General features: G+C 37.2%; 2 protein-coding genes across 12 annotated transcripts in view; both read left to right on the top strand.

Moving 5' to 3' along the window:
• The window catches only part of pcdhga11 (protocadherin gamma subfamily A, 11), a 264,554-nt gene that overhangs the window by 61,431 nt on the left and 185,530 nt on the right, over positions 1–17,593 (top strand). For 2 of the 11 annotated variants that reach the window (XM_031898039.1, XM_031898036.1), the window contains exon 1: positions 3,125–5,672. The exons of 6 other annotated variants lie outside the window; for them this stretch is intronic. In XM_031898039.1, the coding sequence (XP_031753899.1) occupies positions 3,231–5,672 (2,442 nt within the window). In that variant the 5' untranslated portion in view covers positions 3,125–3,230. Of the gene's footprint in view, positions 1–3,124; positions 5,673–14,042; positions 16,667–17,593 lie in introns of those variants that run through there. 3 more of the 11 variants (XM_031898032.1, XM_012959217.3, XM_031898029.1) reach the window with 2 other exon arrangements.
• On the top strand, positions 9,349–14,178 carry LOC108646238 (protocadherin gamma-C5). Its single transcript, XM_018092627.2, has 2 exons — positions 9,349–11,913; positions 14,029–14,178. Exons 1-2 carry the CDS (start codon positions 9,481–9,483, stop codon positions 14,176–14,178), a joined length of 2,583 nt encoding a protein of 860 aa, XP_017948116.1. The 5' UTR covers positions 9,349–9,480.

The following is a 17,593-nucleotide window of genomic DNA, read 5'->3' as shown; positions in this document are numbered from 1 at the left end:
ATGTGCATTCGCGAACACCTTCCCCCCCCCGGTCTCCCTGCCACAAGCATGTGCATGCTTGGACATTTAAACTCACATAGAGAGCAGTGGTTAGAGGTCCCAATTGCTCTGTATGGGAACAAAATGTCAAAATTGCAGTTGGCATGCCTCCCCTAAATTTGTGCCACCCTAGGCCTGGGCCTTTCCACAAATCCCGGTCTGGTGGTGCTTTGAAATTTTGGTAGTATACAAAGTTTGGTATTATACTGAGAAATCTCCCTAAACCACATATTTGGCACTGGCAACATTCATGAAACAAATCAGTTGTATTTTCACACATAAAAGAAAATATGATATGCATCCCTATATTCTGCAAAATATATATATATTCTTTTTTGGTATTTAGATGGTATATTTTTTTACAGAAGTGAAATTCCACAAAAATTTAGAAAAAAAAATATAAGCGTTTTCCTAGGTAAACTAAAATTCCCCTTCAGGAAATGCCCCTTAAATAGCCTGATATAACCTGCTCTGTTGCAGGGGTAGAGTCATTTGTATTCAGCTAGATGGAGAAGGAGAAAGGGAGATAAGTGCCTCAAAGATAGAAAACAAGTAAAGAACCAGGAATAAGATACATTGCTTCTCTTTTATTTTCAAATTCTTGATTATAATAATTTCTTGCAGTTATTTTACTTTTCCTCCCTTTCTAGACTTATTGCAGTATTAATACTGTGTTTACATGATAATAGGAGTGATGCAAGCTAGTATGCTGTATAATAATCAAATTACTTCCAGAGAGATGAAAAGCCAAAAGCCAAGTTACTACCAGAGAGATGAAAAGCCAAACAGAATAATTCTAAGGGGCACATTTACTAATCCACGAATGTGCGAAAAGCGTCCGAATGCGTTTTTTTCGTAATGATCGGTATTTTGCGATTTTTTCGTAAATTGTCGCAACTTTTTCATAGCCATTACGACTTGCTTGTAAATTGTTACGACTTTTTCGTAGCCATTACGACTTGCTCGTAAATTTTTGCAATTTATTCGTAGCCATTACGACTTGCTCGTAAATTGTCGTGACTTTTCGTAGCCGTCGCGCCAAGTACGAAAGTTTCGGATTCATTCAAGCTTCAGTATCGTGACTTTCCTTGGGCCGGGTTGGTGCTGCAGAGTGCCATTGAGCCCTATGGGAGACTTTCCTTGGGCCAGGTTGGAGCTGCAGAGTGCCATTGAGCCCTATGGGAGACTTTCCTTGGGCCGGGTTGGAGCTGCAGAGTGCCATTGAGCCCTGTGGGAGAATTTCCTTGGGCCAGGTTGGAGCTGCAGAGTGCCATTGAGCCCTATGGGAGACTTTCCTTGGGCCAGGTTGGAGCTGCAGAGTGCCATTGAGCCCTAGGGGAGGCTTCCCTTGGGCCAGGTTGGAGCTGCAGAGTGCCATTGAGCCCTATGGGAGACTTTCCTTGGGCCGGGTTGGAGCTGCAGAGTGCCATTGAGCCCTATGGGAAACTTTCCTTGGGCCGGGTTGGAGCTGCAGAGTGCCATTGAGCCCTATGGGAGACTTTCCTTGGGCCGGGTTGGAGCTGCAGAGTGCCATTGAGCCCTATGGGAGGCTTTCCTTGGGCCAGGTTGGAGCTGCAAAGTGCCATTGAGTCCTATGGGAGACTTTCCTTGGGCCGGGTTGGAGCTGCAGAGTGCCATTGAGCCCTATGGGAGACTTTCCTTGGGCCAGGTTGGAGCTGCAGAGTGCCATTGAGCCCTATGGGAGACTTTCCTTGGGCCAGGTTGGAGCTGCAGAGTGCCATTGAGTCCTATGGGAGGCTTCCAAAATCATGCAAAGTCGCAAAGGTTTGCCCGCCGTTTATGAGCGCTCTATACGAAAAAGTTGCGACAATATACGAGCAAGTCGTAATGGCTACGAAAAAATCGCGACAATTTATGAGCAAGTCGTAATGGCTACGAAAAAATTGCGACAATTTACGAGCAAGTCGTAATTGCTACGAAAAACTTCCATGGATACGTATTACTTTTTAGACAAATGAGTTTTATTATTTTTTTTATAACTTTTCATGTTGAAATCAACCAGTAAGAGCTGTCAGTGACTAACTGCATGAGTGTACTGGTTTCTGGTGCAAAAACACTTTAAGCAACTCAATATAATTTGCCAAATACAGAAATGATAGCAAGATTAAAATCATGCAAACTATTTGTAGAATAAGAATAATTATTCTCAGCTTGGTGGATCTTTTCATAATGGTGAAAGTTTCTATTTAAAAGGCTTTAGTGCCTTAAATAATGTGCAGGTAAGGTGGACAGCAGAAATATATAATCAGAAGAGAACTGGGGAACATAAAGTGATAATGAAGCACAATAGAAGACAGCGGAAAAAGGAAAGTAGAAAATAATAGACAATGCAGTGAAGAAGGTGAATGTGTTAAATTACGGCAGTGACAGAGAAAAAGTAATGTGGTATGAAGTGAGCATAAGTGGAGGGGGCAGAATTAGAGAAAAGGAGAGAAAAATTAAAGGGCCAAAAAAAAGTAAAGAGAAAAAAAAAAGAAAAGGAAGCCAAATGGGTAAAGGAAAGGTAAAAACAAGGGAAATTTGCAGACATCATGGAAAATAATAAAGGGGGAGAAAAAGACAGATGAAGAGACATTCAATATATTTAGATGAAGATGTAAAAAAGTTTAGAGAATGGATTAAAGAAAACAAGAACACAAGGAAATTAGAGAAAACGGAGAAAAGTTAGGAGAGGCAAGATTAGAAAAAACAAGTATAAGAGTATAATGGATATTTTCATGGTCTGTGATAAATGACAATGATGCTTCAAATACAGTAACACACATTGCCCCCTGAATGTAAAGTGACCCTGTAGACTTGTGGTGTTGTTCCCTGGATGTAAAGTGTTGTGTCTCAACATAAATCTGTGGCAAACAATTTATTATAATGATGCCTACTCCCCTTCGTAAACACTGGGTGAAGTTTACACTATTGGCCAGCAGAGGGCAGTCATGTCATCCAATCATATCTTTAGCTACATTTGTAGATCTGCTCACATCATCCCTCCTCTCTCCTCCCCCTGGCTTTTGATCGCTCTCTCATTTTCCTACTGACAAACAAAGGCGACCGCTTGTTCTGAGGAGAGTCTCGATTAACTGGACACAGTTTTACCTCTTTAAAGGATATATTGTATATCTACAGACTTAGCTATGTAAAAGGACCTATAACTGTTTAAAGGAAGGATTCAAGATATGGACAATCAAAGCTACCACAAGGCTTGGAAACGGCAAGTAATATATACCTTATTCCTATGCAGCTGGGGCTGGGTCTCTGGGCAGCTTCGCTATTCTATTGTTGAGGAAACGGAGCCAGAGTCATTTGTAGGAAATGTAGCTCAAGATATGGGATTAAACCAAATAGCTACCTCTAAACGAAATCTTCATTTGGGATCTGGAGAAAGTAGGAGATATTTTGCTCTGAACCAGAGAAATGGAGCTTTGTATGTTAAAGAAAGAATTGACAGAGAAAGTATTTGTGGAACCAGTGCTAGATGTTTATTAAATATAGAGCTAGTTGCTGAAAATCCTGTAGAGCCCTTTAGTCTGGAAATTGAAATTCTAGACATAAATGATAATTCTCCAACATTCTTAAAGGATAATCACGCAATACAAATTACAGAATTATTAGAAACGAGTGGGGTTCACTACCCTTTGGGTATAGCACAAGATTTAGACATTGGAATTAATAGTGTTAACAAATATGAAATAAACCCAACACCCTATTTTTCATTGTCTGTTAAAAATCGTAAAGATGGAGTACTTATTCCTGAGCTGATATTAGAAAAGGCTCTAGACAGAGAGGAAATAAAAGAGCACAGACTCATCCTCACAGCTTATGATGGTGGTGAAAAGCCCAGATCAGGAACCTGTCATATTACAGTTATAGTTTTAGACATCAATGACAATGCACCGGTATTTGAAAAACCTAACTACAAAATTCATTTACCTGAAAATCCTCCCCATGGGAAGTCTTTAATATTATTAAATGCAACAGATTTGGATGAAGGTTTAAATGGAGAATTTGAATATACTTTTGATGAACATAATCCAGATTCAGTAAGAGAGTTGTTTGATTTAAATAAAGAAACGGGGGAAATATATGTTGTTGGCACTGTGGATTTTGAGGCATCTAATTTCTATGAACTGTCAGTCAAAGCAAAAGACAAAGGCATCCCAGCACTAGTTGGACGGTGCCTTGTCCAAATTGAAGTTGAAGATGTCAATGACAATCCCCCAGAAATACATTATACCTCAGTGACAAATGAAGTGCCTGAAAATGCAGATTTCGGGACTGCTGTGGGATTTATTAGCGTTAGAGACAGAGATTCGGGTAAGAATAAAGAGATCCAATTAAACGTCATCCCTAACCTTCCATTTGAGTTCAAACCCTTTAAAAATCATTACTCCTTAGTCACAAAAGAGCTTCTTGACAGAGAGAGGATTTCTCAATATACTGTTCACTTGGTTGCCACTGACTTGGGTTCTCCACCGTTGCAAACAGAAACAATAATCACTCTCAATGTGTCTGACATTAATGACAATCCCCCTAGTTTTATCCATCCATATTACTACGCTTTCATAAAAGAAAACAACAATCCGGGTACCTTTTTGTGCCGAGTGGCTGCAGCTGATCCTGATGAGGGAGTGAATTCAGAATTATTTTTTTCTTTAGTTGATCGTCATGTGGAGGGTTCTTCTGTCTCTTCTTTTATTTATATTAACCCTACAACTGGTGATATCTATGCACAGCATGCCTTTGACTATGAGCAAATTCAAGTTTTAGAAATTACAGTAAAAGCAGAAGATTCTGGGTTTCCAAAATTATCTTCCAATGTTTCAGTTGTTATTTTTATCTCTGATACGAATGACAACTACCCCATTGTGCTGTATCCAGAAAAATCGAGAGAAATTATTTATCAAGAGAAAATTCCAAGATCTGCATCAGTTGGGCATTTGGTAACAAAGATATCAGCAGTGGACTCAGATTCTGGGCACAATGCCTGGTTGCGTTTTAGGTTTTTTGAAGATACAGATTTTTTTCAGATATCTTCAAATACAGGGGAGATCCGAACCACAAAGAGTTTTCAAGAGATAGAAAATACAGAACAGCATCTTGTTATTTTGATCAGTGACCATGGGGAACCACCTTTGTCAACAACAACAAACATACTTGTAAATATAGTGGACAGCGTTCTGCAAGAAAGGCCTAAATCTCAAGTTTTTCTTACTAATTCTGAAAACACTTCAGACTTGACATTATATCTCATTGTTTCTCTGGTGGCTATCAGCTTAGTTTCACTTGTAACATTTATTATATTATTAGTAAAGTGCTTCAAACGAGGGCTTTACAGCACCAGAAGTGACTGTTGTTTTCCAGATAGAACACAGTTTAAGCATCCTGTAGATCAGTATCAACCAGCTCTCTACATGAACACAGATGGGACCTTAAAATACATGGAAGTACGAATGGTTCCACCAGAACCACAAGGGCAGTGTTATCAAGCTTGTTTCCTCCCAGCGACAGAGAACAGGGATGTCAGTGTTACAAATCCACTTACTTTTCCACAGTTAAAAGATATACTCAATGAAAATGCAGCAGCCATTGAATCTAACCATCCAAGTGACCATACACAGGTGAGATATTGTTATTATGTACAGAACTTTTTCAGCTTTTTCTGTTATCTAAAATTGAGTGTCAAAACTGTCAAAAAAATGTTTCCTTCGTATTAAATAATATTATTTTATGCTTGATACATAGTTACATAGTTACATAGTTACATAGGGTTGAAAAAAGACCAGTGTCCATCAAGTTCAACCCATCCAAGTAAACCCAGCACACCCAACCCACACCTACCAACCTATACACTCACATACATAAACTATAAATACAACCACTAGTACTAACTGTAGATATTAGTATCACAATAGCCTTGGATATTCTGATTGATCAAGAACTCATCCAGGCAAGGCAAGATACAACAGACAAGGGTAACTCCAGAACTCATTTTTTTGATACTATGGAACCTTTTATTCAACCTGTGTAAACAATGGCAAATGAATACACCACAGGCACTGCTGTATAAATTCCAATGTATTTATAAAGCTGCAATTGATGTTTTTCAGACATACAGTATCTGGAAAAAATATACATTATCTCCTTTAGTAGATTTGGGACATGGGCTTCCCAGAACAGGGATCTTTACGGAATTTGGATCTCCATTCCCTAAGTCTACTAAAAAATAATGTAATCACTAATTAAACCCAATAGGATTGTTTTGCCTCTAATAAAGATTAATTATATAGGATCAAGTAGAAGGTACTGTTTTATTACTTCAGAGAAAAAGAAAATCTTTTTTTTTATTAGAATTACTGTATTTGATTAAAATGGAGTCTATTGGAGATGACCTTTTGTTTTAGCTAGCAGTCACCTTATAAATAAATTGTATAGAGCAAATACATTTAGAAATAATAAGCAGAAAAGTCTGCAGTGTGTATACTTCTATGTATTAGATGCTCATGCAATCAGAAGATAATGTGCTTGTATTATAGTCTGGTACTATGTATATTTGTGTTTGCTACATTAGGCAGGCTTAAATCATGTATGGTATAACGTGTTTTTCATTAGTATAATTACATCTGTATAGAGAAGCGTCTTACATATGTTCTTCCATATTTGCTTGTGGTCCATTGAAAAATAGTCCACTTACCAATGCAGAAATGTAACTTGTACTCAAAAATATTGTAGGGATTTGTTGAGATGCAATTTTCCTTGAAGGTTGATCAGGTTTTTCTCAGCACAAATGCTATTTTTATTAAACAATTGAAAATATTTCCACGTGTTTAGCTATAAAGAATTATAAGGGTTGGAACTGCAACCAGGCCCAGGTTCACTTTATCTTTCACTCTTCCTTACTCTTCCTGTATCTCAGTACTGCAGGGTAAGTTGTAGTTTAAAGGAGAAGGACAGTCATTTTGGCATTTTACTGCCAATAGATTTGCCACATTAGTGCCACCTAGAACAATATATTTATTTTGCAGAAGCCATTACCATACCTGAGTAATCAGTTTTAGAAGCTTTCTCTGTTTGCTTAAGATAGCAGCTGCCATTTTAAGTAGCTTCCTGCCTGCAGTCTAGCCATTATAGCTCAGACCACACATTCCTAAGGGAGGTGGGAGGGAGTTCTTAGCATTCTCGTGGGAGGAGGGAGCAGGAGAGAGGAAAGACCTGCACAGACTCTGGCCACGGCAATTAAGGATGTTTCTGAGAGAGGAAGTCGGACACTGGAACATCATGTTTACAAAAAAAGAGACAAGAAATCCTGTGTGCAGCGTTTCTGTGAGTGCTTATGGCTGTATTTACATAGAGCATGGGGGATCAGATAGGTAATGAAAAGCATCGGGCAAAACTATTAACAGAATTCAAAAACAATGTTATGATAGATGTAAAAAAGGTTTAATTCCTGGTGTCAGTATCTCTTTAGGACCCTACTGTTGTTGTTGTATCAGCCATGATAATGCTTTAAAATGCATGCTGAGTGGAAGGCCTTATAGCTATTTCAGTGCTGGGAATATAAGCAAAATGAGAACCTGTTCGCCAGTTTTTGCCTGGAAACCAACATTAATTCATGGTAGGTCAGTATAAAAACTTTAAGGATTAGCTTTACACAATAAATTCATCATTCAAATTTGTGCTGCAAAATTAGTTTGGGCTTAGTAAATGGGATTTTATATATTTGTATTCATCTTTATACATGTCTAGGAGATGTGAATGAGTTACTTATCCCTACTATAAGGAAGTGTAATGTATGCCCTGCGAGAAAGAGGTATTCCCTAGTCTATAAAAAAGGAGGTTGCATATGGCTTTGTCTCTTTGGAATGAACTCTACAAAGGAGGCTAATGCTGCATGGGTGTCTGAGGCAGGAGGTCTCAGTAAGAGCCTGACCAATGAAAAGCTAGGACCTAAGGTAGCTTTGATACATTAGTTAATTTAGTGTAATGGACTCCTTGAATAACTGCTTTGGGATGGCATGTAGATCATGTTATAGCATACCGTAGGAGTTGGGAGATAGAGTGTGAGCTAGTAAGAGCAGCTTTGAATCATAGGAAAATGCAGTATGTTGAAGTTCCCCAGGTTACACTCACTATATTGTAGGGACTCAAAGTAAATAGATCCTGTTTGTGGAATCCCTCGGAGCATACTATGAATTTGGGGTACACTAGGCAGACACCTGTGGTGTGAATACTACCCACAAGGCCACTAAAATATGATGGTATACAAAGGAATCACCTTATTTTCTGAATTTTCTTTTTGTTAGAATTATATAGTTCCTGATAAAGAACCACTGACACCCAAGCTTCTTTGTGAAAGTGTTGTTACAATTCAGCCTAAAGACCATTCCACTAATACTTTTGTGAGGGCCCGTATAAAGTGGACAAGGAGCAGTGTTGTGCCCTCGTGGGTAGCTGGAAAATGTGCTCCCCAGTTATCTTATACCAGTACAGATTTTAGAGTCATGGAGATGTCAATCTAAAGTAGTTTGCAATGTACCCAGTCTTTGTTGTTATGAGGCATCTAAGTTTGTATTACTGCATTTACAAAATGGATAATGATCATGAGTTTGTTTGCATAGTATCTAAATATGACAATGTTAATGCTAAGCAATGTACTGATAAGAATTCATTCTGATAAAAAAGAGCCATATGTTTGTTAAATTATGTGTTGCTTGCAGTAAATTAAAAATCTGTTTAGTGTAAATTTGCAGAAAATTGTGTTGCTTGTCACACACATTCACAGCATATTCTAGAAACTTCAAATGTACTTGCAAAATTGCATTCCTTTAGTTGGTGTCTATTAAGAAGTATAGTTATTCAGCCTTACACATCAATGGCTAGATATTTAGCTCAAAAATACAATTAGTGGAAATTATTGTTATAATATTTAAATGAGTTTTTTTTTGTCTCTTTTACCTTATCATACTATTTTAACATTAAGCAGTATGATGACCATTTTCATAAGACAGCAATGTTTCCTTGATGTACCAAATGTGTTGATATTATTTGCATTTAAAGCTTAAATGCAAATAAAGGGAAATGTCATAGAATAAGATAATATAAGAATATAATATTTGTAGTTTTAATTGTTGAGACAGAGTGGATTTAATTGTGCAAACACAGTGTTGTTACCAACATTGGCCAAAAGAGGGCAGACCTGTCATCCTTTCGTACTGTAGAACCTAAATAGATTAGCTTTTGTCATATTCAGTCTCCTCCCTTCTAGCTCATTGAACTACTCCTCCATCTTTTCCCTGACACACAAAGAAAGCATCTGTGGACATTTAATTTACCTTCACATCTTTTTTTACCAACTGGAATTAAAATAACAAAGAATGGGGTTCCAGTAGAAAATTTACTGCATGATATCACAAAGGAAGGACTTAAGATATGGACATCCTAAGCTGCTCAAAGGCTTGGAAATGGCAAGTAGTGTATTCCTTATTTCTTTGTAGCTGGGGCTGGGTCTCTGGGCAGATTCATTATTCTGTTGTTGAGGAGTCAGAACCAGGGTCTTTTGTAGGAAATATAGCTCAAGATCTGGGGCTAAATCTGGCAAATATCTTAAAACGGAGACTGCATTTGGGGTCTGAGGGCAGCAGGAGATATTTTGCTGTAAACCAGGCAAATGGAGATATAACAGTAAAAGAAAGGATAGACAGAGAGACTCTTTGTGGATCCAGCTCTAGATGTACGTTGCCTGTTGAAATTGTTGCTGAAAGTCCCTTGGAACTTTATAGTCTAGAAATTGATATTTTGGATATAAATGACAATTCCCCTACTTTCTCAAATATCGATCGAATCGTAAAAATAACAGAAATATTTGCAAGTCCCGGTACTCGATTTCCTTTAGAGATTGCCCAGGATCCTGACGTGGGAATAAATGGCATAAGCCAGTATAAAATGGATTCAAATCCTTATTTTTCTTTATCCGTGATAAATCGTAAAGATGGAACTCTTATCCCTGAGCTGGTATTAGAAAGATCTCTTGATAGAGAAGAAAAAAAAGAACATAAGCTCATATTAACGGCACTGGATGGGGGAGAACCAGCCAAATCAGGATCTTGCCAAATTACAGTTATTGTTTTAGATATCAATGACAATCCTCCGGTATTTGATAAATCCACCTATAAAGTAAAATTATTAGAAAATGCAATAATAGACACTGTATTAACAAAGCTTAATGCCACAGATTTGGATGAGGGCACAAATGGAGAAATAGAATATTACTTTGATGACCATACATCTGATTCTGCAAAGGAATTATTTCATTTAAATTCACAAACTGGAGAAATTTACATTAAACGATTAGTGGATTTCGAAGCATCACATTTTTATGAATTATCAATCAGAGCAAAGGACAAAGGGGTTCCAGAACTGGAAGGACGTTGCTTACTTCAGGTGGAAATAGAAGATGAAAATGATAATCCTCCTGAAATAACCCTGACGTCTGTTTCTTCTGATATTCCTGAAAATACAGCTTTAGAAACCGCTGTAGCATTTTTTACAGTGAGAGACAAAGATTCTGGGAAAAATGGAGAGGTGAAAATATTACTTTCCCCGCATCTGCCATTCAAAATAAAGCCACTGAAAAGTTACTATTCTTTGGTCACAGACAGATCTCTAGACAGAGAGACAATTTCCCAGTATACCATCCAAATTGTTGCTATGGATTTGGGTACTCCTGCTTTGCAGACACAAAGTATATTTACGTTAAATGTTTCTGACATTAATGATAACGCTCCAATATTTCTGCAAACTCATTATGAAGCTCTTATAAAAGAAAATAATGAGCCAGGTAGCCTATTGTGCACACTAGGTGCATTTGATTTAGATGACGGAGTTAATGCGCAATTGGTATATTCTCTAGTTGATAGCCAGATAGATGGCTCTTTCGTTTCCTCCTTTGTATACATTAACCCCCAAAATGGTCATCTCTATGCCCAACGTGCCTTTGACTATGAACAAATACAGCTTTTGCAAATTACTGCAAAAGTAGAAGATTGCGGTGTTCCAAAATTATCTTGTAATATTACTGTATTTATATTTATACTGGATACAAATGATAACTCCCCAGTCTTATTACACCCAAAGCACTCTGTTGAGCTGAACATGGGTGAGAAGATTCAAAGGTCTGCTTCTCTTGGTTATTTAGTCACAAAAATATCTGCAGTGGATTTAGATTCTGGTCACAATGCTTGGTTGCTATATAGACTGAGTGAAGATACTGATTCTACTTTATTTCAAGTATCTGCAAACACAGGAGAACTAAGGACTATTAGAGAGCTACGGGAGACAGATAATAATGAACAATGTATTGTTATTTTAATCAGTGACCACGGGGAACCACCTTTATCAACAACTGTCACCATATTTGTAAATATAGTAGATTATGTTGAAGAAATCCCCAAGTCTCGTGATTTTTTTGACAATTCCAAACCCACATCTGAACTAACCCTTTATTTAATTATCTCACTTGTGGCCATCAGCTTAGTTTCCCTTGTTACATTTATCATATTATTTGTAAAATGTTTGAAAAGAGAAAACTATGACAACAGCAGCATCTGCTGTTTCATAAACAGAACCCATTCAAATCAATATGCAGATCAGTATAAACCAACACTTTACCTGAATACAGATGGAACTTTAAAGTACATGGAAGTGAGGATGCTTCCAGCAGATCCCCAGGGACATTGTTATCAAACTTGCATCCAGCCAGCAATAGAAAGTCCTGATGCGGGCTTCCTGAATCCACAGCATTTTGTTCACCCTAATGGATTAGTCAATGAGAATGAAGGCTCTTCTTCTATAAACCCAACCCAAGTGAGTAAATACGGTTTTGGAATTTGTAACTGTATTGTATTGTGCTGAATATTATTGCTAATTGTGATGAAGCTGAAGCTTGATGAAAGTGGAGGGCTGTGTTCCCATTAGGGAAGAGCTGCTGGCTTATTTTTTGTCGGGGGCTTCGCACATGCCCCGTCTGCCTAATCATGCTTCACTTCCTTTGCCCCAGCCATTAGGTGGGCGGGAGGTATTTTCCTTTTTTTTCCAGCTGCCTGCTGGAGCCTTACCAAGGCAATTAATGGCATTGCACCCGTACACTTCTGCACCCTTTTTGTGTTTGATTTGTGCACCCTAGATAGGTGTCATAGTCCTCTGGGCTTGACCCTAGGCCAAGACTTGGTGGTTTCCACTCTAGCTTCGGCAAAGGTGGATCTGCCCGCACATGCTGTTCATTGGCGAAAGCCTTGGACACATGAGCATCAGAGCCCAGTAGATCAGCTTTACTTTCTTAATTGCCTTAATTTCAATTCACTATTAATTCAAGTCATGGTACCAGTCCTAATGTACGTGCACTTTGCTGTAACCATTGGTTCTCAGTGTTGCTGCCTCTGCTTACAGTTGTTCCCAATGTGTGTTCATATATATATACACCTTACAGCACTCACGTTTGGAATGTTCTTTACCCCAGAGCACAATTTTTGTGTGATATAGTTTAGAATTCTAGCTTCTAGCAATAATAATGCAAATAATTTCAGGTCCAGGCAGTGCTGAGTTAAGTAAGATGTTCTGTAATTTTAAAATATGTATTTATGTATTTTGACATTTTGAAAATGACATTCATTCTTAAAAAATTGGGAGTGTTGGATATTTAAAACAGTGTAAAGTTGCTGTATAGTGTACATGCTTGAAAACATTAATCCATCTTGTCATAATATACATAATATAGTATAGTAAAAAAGTCATCAGTGCTATTCATTTTAAATAAGATAGAGGTGATATTTATTTAAACTTGTATAATATTATGCATACTTGATTGTGTGTATGAGTGTTTCTCTGTAGGTGTGTATGTGTACTTACAGAATATTAATAACATATAAATAAGATGTCTTGAAAGCCTATTCTCTCCGAGAGACTATATAAAGAAAGTGTGTGTGTGTGTGTGTATATATATATATGTATTGGAAAATACACTCTTGAATAAGCTCATCTACTTGAAATACATAAAGGGGCATTCATAATGCAATGTACCAGTAGCCACAGTCCACTATGCAGTTCTTTCTCTGGTCCTGTTTTGTCTCACTAGTTAAGTAGAGGTCCATTGTGCAGGGGGATAGCCTGAGCACAGGTAATCTAGTAAGCTACGTCTCTAGAACTAAATATAGAATAGCTTTAGTTTCCCTGTTTAGCTCAAGAAATACCAGATAGCATTAATATTTTGTAATTTAAACAGCAGAAAGTGTGATCAGCACAAGGCCTATTTGTTGACCTCATGTTGGGCTGGAGCCATACTGTACTTTTAACTATAGCTCTGAATTCCCAAACCCAAAACTGTGTCTGACTGTGTAAAGTAGCCGAACACATTCTGACAGTTTGACATCGGTATCAGGTTTGTTAAATGTGGTAATTCATTAAAAACTGACTTACTGTCAGTTTATAAATGCGGAAAACTTGCTGGACAAAAAGATAGCATTTATCATGTGAACAATTCTGCAATGGAATTAATTAGAAAAACTTAGATAAAATGTATATTTTATTTGCAAAATTCTGTGTGAGATTATACAATATAACAACACAGCATAAAGTCATCATATGATTTTTTTGGGGGGGCCTTGAAAAATATATTGAAGAGTTGATCTTGATGGGCTGTTGTCTTTTTTAATCCAAATTATCTATGTAATTCTGTAACCAAATAGGTGCAGTAGCTGACAGTAATATTTTAATATTATCAAATTTCTGTGTATAGCATTCATAAATGTTATATATCACTTAATCGATAGCCAACATGCTCCAAATAAACATAAAGTAAAACATTATCATTTTCGCAATTGAATTCACAAAATGAAGTTAGCGATATTGACCAGCAGAGGGCAGGCCTGTCATCCTTTCACTTCATTTCCTACAAAAGTAGATCTTCACTTGTTATCCTTGCAGTCTCCTCCTCCTGGCTCAGTGAATCAGCCTCCCATTTTTGCCAGACAACAAAGAATTGCTGCCGTTCAGTGGATATTTTCAAAGCATTACTTGGGATATTTACCTTTTATTAACTTCAAGCTTAAAGACAGGCATGAGGAATTATACTAGTAAATATATCTGATGGTATCCAAAAGAGAGGACTTAAGATATGGACATCAAAAGCTCTGCAACGGCTTGGAAATGGCAAGTAGTGTATTCCTTTCTCCTTTGTGGCTGGGGCTGGGTTTCTGGTCAGATCGTTTTTTCCGTGGGTGAAGAGACAGAGCCAGGGTCAGTTGTGGGAAATGTAGCTCAGGTTTTGGGCATCAACCTGGCAGATATAGCTAAACGCAGACTGCATTTAGGATCTGAGAGAAGCAGGAGACATTTTGCTCTAAATCCAGCAAATGGAGATCTTACAGTAAAAGAAAGAATAGACAGAGAGAGCCTTTGTGGATCCAGCTCTACTTGTGTATTACCTATTGAGATTGTTGCTGAAAATCCCTTGGAACTTTATAGTCTGGATATTGAAATCATAGATATAAATGATAATTCGCCAACCTTCTCTGTTAATGATCACATAATAAAAATAACAGAGTTACTGACAAGCCCCGGTGTTCGATTCCCTTTAGAGATTGCACATGATGCAGATGTAGGTAAAAATGGCATTAGCCAGTATAAATTAAATCCAACGCCATATTTTTCATTGTCTGTGAAAAATCGAATGGATGGGACTCTTATCCCTGAGCTGGTATTAGAAACAGTTCTTGATAGAGAAGAAAAAGAAGAGCATAGACTCATTTTAACAGTTCTCGATGGTGGTGAACCACCCAGATCAGGATCTTGTCACATAACAGTAAATGTTTTGGATATCAATGACAATCCTCCGGTATTCGATAAGGCAAATCATAAGGTAGAACTATTAGAAAATCCTAAATTAAATACAGTATTAACAACACTAAATGCTACAGATCTGGATGAGGGCAGAAATGGAGAAATAGAATATTACTTTGACAGCCATACCTCAGAATCTGCAAAGGAATTATTTCATTTAAATCCACAAACAGGGGAAATTTATATTATAGGCATAGTGGATTATGAAGAATCACGTTTTCATGAATTATCAATAAGAGCTAGGGATAAAGGAGTCCCTGAAATGGAAGGACAGTGTTTGCTCCAAGTGGTGGTTGAAGATGCAAATGATAACCCTCCAGAAATAATTCTGACTTCTACTTCAACCGATGTCCCTGAAAATGCAGCATTAGAAACTGCTGTGGTTTTTTTCACATTGAGAGACAGAGATTCTGGGAAAAATGGAGAGGTGACATTAATACTTTCTCCAAATCTACCATTCAAAATAAAACCTTTGAAAAATCACTATTCTTTGGTCACAGATCAATTGTTGGACAGAGAGAAGATCTCTCAATATGATATCCAAATGACGGCAAAGGATTTAGGTTCCCCCACTTTGCAGACACAAGTTACATTTAGCCTAAATATATCTGATATTAATGATAATGCCCCAGTTTTCCTGCAAGCTAATTACAATGCTATTATACATGAAAATAAAGACCCAGGTAGCTTTTTATGTACAGTTTCTGCATTTGATTCAGACGAGGGAGTTAATGCTGAATTAACATACTCTTTAGTGGATAGTAAGATAGATGTTTTTTCTATATCTTCACTTGTTTATATTGACCCTAAAAGCGGTAACATCTATTCCCAGCGTGCCTTTGACTATGAGAATATTCAGGTTTTTCAAATTACTGTAAGAGCAGAAGACTCAGGTTTTCCAAAATTATTTTCCAATGCCACTGTGTCGGTATTTGTATTGGATGTTAATGATAACTATCCAACTCTATTATACCCAAAATATTCCAGAGAGCTAATCATAGATGAAAGGATTCCCAATTCTGCTTCCGCAGGTTATTTAGTCACCAAAATCTCAGCAGTGGATTTAGATTCAGGTCATAATGCTTGGCTGCTTTTTAGTCTTGTTGATGATACCGATACCACTTTATTCAAAGTATCTGCATACACTGGGGAAGTTAGAACCATTAGAGAACTGCAAGAAACGGATTATAAAGAGCAACGTCTTGTCATTTCAATCAGTGACCATGGAGAACCCACTTTGTCAACAACAGTCATCATACTTGTCAATATCATTGAGAATGCTGAAGAAAAAAACCCTAAAGCTCAAGACTTCCTTACCAATTCCAAACCTTCATCAGACCTGACCCTTTATCTGATTGTTTCCCTGGTGGCTATAAGTTTAGTTTCCCTTATTACCTTCATAATATTAATAGTCAAATGTCTAAACAAAGAATCCTATGGCAACAGCAGCCTGTGCTGTTTTACAAGTAGATCCCACTCAGATCAGTATGTAGATCAGTATAAACCAACACTTTACCTGAACACAGATGGAACCCTAAAATACATGGAAGTGAGGATGGTTCCCACAGAACCTCAGGGACAATGTTATCAAAACTGTTTCCAGACAGCAGCGGAAACACCTAATGTCAGCATAATGAAGGCCCAACATTTTCCTCAATTAAATGACTCTGTCAGTGGAAATAAAGGGTGTACAGATACAAACTGGCTAAATGACACACAGCAGGTGAGTATTTTGTTCACTCATTAATTTTATAATACTAAAAAAAAAATGGCTTTTAAACAGTATGACTTGCTTAACATATACTATTTATATATATTTGTGTGTATATATACAGTGCAGTAGTAAATGTCCAAATCAGGGTGTTTTATACTGAATAATTTGCATGTGGCTTCAGTCTGTAAGGTTATTATACAGTCAGTGTACACAATAAAAGTATGCTGATTCTCATCCATGGTCATTACAAACATGAGAAATTCATTTTTTTCTAGATCTTGAAGAATGCAGCTTCGAGATATCTGTTGTCTGTTACATGATGTTTAGTTACTTAGACCAATATTTGACTAAAAAAAGATGAATTTTAATTAATTTTATTGATATCCCTGTATGTATAATGGCATGGGTTCAAGTATACCCTGGTTGTTACAGTCAAATTTGTAACTATCCTGATATATACAAAAACAATGAACTATATACATGAAATCATACTAAAGTTCCGTATTTATACCGTATTTATCAGGTATTTGAGTAGATTATTATTTTGTTTCTTAGAAGCTCAATGATTTGGAAGTCTATTTCCAGATTTAACCTTCAACTTGCTTTCTACCTTTTTTGAATGTCTGCTATAATGGATATATTTTTTGTACTTTGCTGCAAAGACTTATTTGTTGGCTTTGAAGTTTTTTTTAGTTTTAGTAGGCATAGATATTCATTTAAATGGCAAAGTTGTCATTATGTCATAATGGTTTCTCTAATGGGCAGGTCCTGAACACATGCTGGAAAAGGAGATATACTGTCCCTTTACATATAGCCCAGAAATTATATTTCAGAGATGGCAAATCAGATCTAAAATGATCTGAGGGCACCAGATACCTGACATACCTGTCATATCCCTGGCCCTGCCCAACTCTCATTTCACTCCTGTCTCACCCT

This window comes from Xenopus tropicalis, chromosome 3 (genome assembly GCF_000004195.4).
Source record: "Xenopus tropicalis strain Nigerian chromosome 3, UCB_Xtro_10.0, whole genome shotgun sequence".
Classification (NCBI taxonomy): Eukaryota; Metazoa; Chordata; class Amphibia; order Anura; family Pipidae; genus Xenopus; species Xenopus tropicalis.
This window is presented reverse-complemented; position numbering and strand designations above follow the sequence as displayed.

Excerpts from the sequence above, each read along its gene's own strand:
- LOC108646238 (XM_018092627.2), top strand. The coding sequence starts at position 9,481 with ATGGACATCCTAAGCTGCTCAAAGGCTTGGAAATGGCAAGTAGTGTAT. Across the intron at positions 11,914-14,028 it reads CTTCTATAAACCCAACCCAA|TCTCCTCCTCCTGGCTCAGT; the intron begins GTGAGTAAATAC and ends TTATCCTTGCAG.